This window comes from Orycteropus afer, unplaced genomic scaffold (genome assembly GCF_000298275.1).
Source record: "Orycteropus afer afer isolate SDZICR_OR568_19922 unplaced genomic scaffold, OryAfe1.0 scaffold00413, whole genome shotgun sequence".
Taxonomy (NCBI): domain Eukaryota; kingdom Metazoa; phylum Chordata; class Mammalia; order Tubulidentata; family Orycteropodidae; genus Orycteropus; species Orycteropus afer.
This window is the reverse complement of record NW_006922000.1, coordinates 1,386,459-1,390,133: the sequence shown is the minus strand read 5'-3', so window position 1 is coordinate 1,390,133 and position 3,675 is coordinate 1,386,459. Positions and strand designations below refer to the sequence as shown.

The window sequence follows — 3,675 nt, the reverse complement described above, 5'->3', positions numbered from 1 at the left end:
CAATTTTGATTGATTGGGCTATCTTTAGAAAATATACTTGGAAGACTAGAGTTAATATAATAATAAATAAAAAAGAAAGATGAAGGCTAAAAACAGCCAGTTAAGGTGAATCAACATAATTCTATACTTACTTGGAGTCCCATTCAAAAGTCTCTACATGGACAAGTTCTATATAAAGCCCCATTTGGGTAACAGTTTCTGACATACCTTTTATGGCCTCAGTAGATGGTGAGAAATGACACAAGTACAGCCACCTGCGTTCTTCTGTTAGATTCTACTGAGCTCACGTGGCCTCCGTTTAGTTATCCACTACATTTCTATCACAGAGCTGACTATAATTCTATTAATAGGAGAATTTTGAAGCTAAATAATGTTAAAGAGAATTGACAGTTTGAGGAGTACGAACATGTGGCTTCAGTAACTGCTTTTAAATTCATCTTATTCTTCTCGTCTACTGGGTCATAGATGGTAGTAGACAACCTCATTGGACTTTATAAATTGTATAACATCCTTCGAGGCATTGTAGATATGGTCTTTCTCTTGGGATTGTCCCAGCAGTCATTGGTGCCATGTGGGTTTATTAATCCTGTTTAGGATTCCAAATGAATAAAGCAACACCCTCTCCCTGCTGCCAACGGCCAGGAGTTCATGTTCTACAAGTTAACATTTCATGTGGGTCATGGCTTCAGGTTTGAAACTGAATGCCCTCCTGACCTCCCCGTCTCCTCAGCTCAACATTCATCTGGTCTTTTTAGACTTTCTCCAACTAGATGGACCACTGTTTAATTTGACACAACCTCCAGTTTACAAATGGCTTTGGTTTCTGAAACATTTATCTTTTAGGTGGACTATGCTGAAAACAAGATCAGTGAAAATATTTCACATAAAGGATTAAAAGAGAACTGAAAATCCTTATAGGTGTTTGTACCCAAAGAATACAAAGGGCACAGTGGCAGGGGTGACATGCCTATTTTCAAGGCTGGATTTAGCTCAAGTCCCACAGGTATTCGCCAAACACATAGAATGAGAACATACAAACTAATATCATTACAAGAAAGATAATGATGCGGCCTAGTGTTTGTTTCCTTACTTCCTTTTGAAGGTGGGAAAAGGAAAAGGAAAAGGTAAAAAAACAAACAAAATAAGGCATTTACTACATAGTAATCCTCAAATAAGACTGCGACAAAAGAATAAGGTAGACATAACACTCTGTAGGTCATGTATGCAGACTTTCTTTGTTTCTCTTCATCACCTTCCTATTGCTTAGGATCTATCTCTTTATGTTTAAGTGTCCATGCTAGCTTATCATTGTGGCATTTCATCCTCATGTGAACAGATGGGGAGACAACAAAACAGAAAAAAAAAAAAAAAAGGTTATTCCTCTGTGCAGAGAGGGATAAAATTGTAGTTTCAGAAGCCCTTCTTCAAGAGAGTATGAGAAAGCATAGATTGTTCCTTGAATCAACAACTGCAATGTGTGTCTTTCATTCTCTCATGGCTCCTAAAATGACAAGGTTCATAAGGTGCACGTTTCTCCCACTGGAGCACAGGCAGGATAAAGTGTCACTGCTGGGCCCCTTAATTGCACATCCCATCATAATACTACAAAGTACAATGGCAGAGATTTTAAAACTAGGAGCTGTTGTATCCCTTTTATTCTTCTCAAGCTCCCCTTGGCCACCTCCTTTCTTTTCCAATATGGTTTACCTCGTTGCGCCTATGTTCTTATAATGACACATGAGAAGGTGTTTAAAGGTCTTCTTGAAGGTAGCGTTGCAAAGTGCATAGCAGGCGGGGTTGATGGTGCTGTTGATGTAACAGAGCCAGTAACCAATGGTCCACACCGTGTTAGGGATGCAGGGTGCACAGAAGGTGTTAATGAGCACCATGACGTTGTATGGGGCCCAGGTGATGATGAAAGCCAACAGAATGGCCAAGATTGTCCTGGTCACTTTCTTCTCCCGGGAAGGAGGAGGCTTCTTTTTGGCAGGCTGCTTCGTCATCTTCACGATCTTACGAGCTACGATGTTCTGCTTTTCGCCCCCATTCTGACCTGGAGAACCAACTAGCTCCGCAGTGGCATTAGTTGGGGTACACACATTCCCTTTTTGGGTCTTGGTGCCAATTTTGATGCATGTTTGCTTTGAGTTCTCTTCTCTGGAATGGCCCAGGGAAGTGGAGACCGTGTTTTCGTCCTGGGTGATTTCATCATCTCTCATGTTGGAGGCGACAGCACTGACTGAGGTGGAGTCATTGGAGCTCTCCTTTTCCTCCCCTGGGACACAGTTCTCAGCTGCAGCATCTCTGGGGGCCTTACCATTCTGGATTTTGGTGTGCTCCAGGCCGTCCCCACTGCTGGGCATGTTGTTGTTGTTTGGCTTCACTATCGTCCCTTGCACCAGACTCGGAGAAACTGGATCTTGGTTGGCCACGGGCTCCTTCTTGTCCTTCTTTATCCTGCTCTTGCTGGCTCGGGATATGTGCCAGTATAAGACAGTCATGATGATTACTGGCAAATAGAAGGCTGCGATAGCTGTGCCAAAGGTGACGGCAGCATTGGAAAAAAACTGGATGTAGCATTCACCATCCTCCACAGTTCTCACCCCCACTATGAACTGCCAGAAGAGAATGGCTGGGGCCCACAGGATGAAGGAGAGGACCCAGGCAGCAGCTATCATCATTCCTGCCATTTTCGTGGTCCGCTTCACGGGATAGGTCAGAGGCTTGGTGACGCAGAAGTACCTGTCAAAGCTGATGATGAGCAGGTTCATAACTGAGGCATTACTGACCACATAGTCCAGGGCTAGCCAGAGGTCACAGACCACGGGCCCCAAAGGCCAGTAGCCAATCACAGTGTAGAGGGTGTACAAGTTCATGGAGAAAACACCTATGATGAGGTCAGCACAGGCCAAGCTGAACAAGAAGTAATTGTTGACAGTCTGGAGGTGGCGGTTGACTTTAATGGAGACCATGACCAAGATGTTCCCAATGATGGTCACCAGGCTGAGGGATCCAGCCACAAGGACAATAAAGACCACTTCAAAGGTCTTATAAGGGCTGGTCAGAGCCAGGCCTGGCTCAGAGGAGTTTGTGGAGTTATTCATTTTGTGTCCTCAAATCAGTAGCCAAAGAAACATTTAAACCTGTAGGGGAATAGAATAAAATTAACAAATGCAATGTAAACAGTGCTATATAATACAGCAGATTTCTTCCTTTTGAACTACATTTCTTTTCTGGAAAATCTCCCTTCCCTCACATGTTTACTGTGCCTGTCAGCCCCAATTCCTCACATAAAAGATAAACTAAGACTTCAAATGGAGGATCTAGAAGCTTCTTCAGGTGGACAATAGTTTTGAATATGTTAACATTTTGAATGTGTCCATATTTAAATACTTTCTTTCTATCTATCTATCATCTATCTATCACTTTCTCTATCTAGGAACGTGGTGGTACAGTGGTTAAGCAATCAGCTGCTAACTGAAAGGTTGGAGGTTCAAACCCACCCAGTGGCTCTGTGGGAGTAAGACTTTGAGATCTGCTTCCATAAAGATGCACTTACTCACTCACTACCATTGAATGAATTCTGACTCATAGCAACCCCTATTGGGTTTCCAAAGCTGTAAATCTTTACAGAAGCATACTACCTCATTTTTCTTCCATGGAGCAACTGGTTGG

The 3,675-nt window shown here is 43.0% G+C and overlaps 1 protein-coding gene across 1 annotated transcript; it reads right to left on the bottom strand.

Moving 5' to 3' along the window:
* Positions 1-1,703: 1,703 nt before the first annotated feature.
* Positions 1,704-3,195, bottom strand: CHRM2 (cholinergic receptor muscarinic 2). Its single transcript, XM_007953791.2, has one exon. It carries the CDS (start codon positions 3,102-3,104, stop codon positions 1,704-1,706), a length of 1,401 nt encoding a protein of 466 aa, XP_007951982.1. The 5' UTR covers positions 3,105-3,195.
* Between the last annotated feature and the right edge of the window lie 480 nt (positions 3,196-3,675).

Coding starts and splice junctions, on each gene's coding strand:
- CHRM2 (XM_007953791.2), bottom strand. CDS start 3,104: ATGAATAACTCCACAAACTCCTCTGAGCCAGGCCTGGCTCTGACCAGC.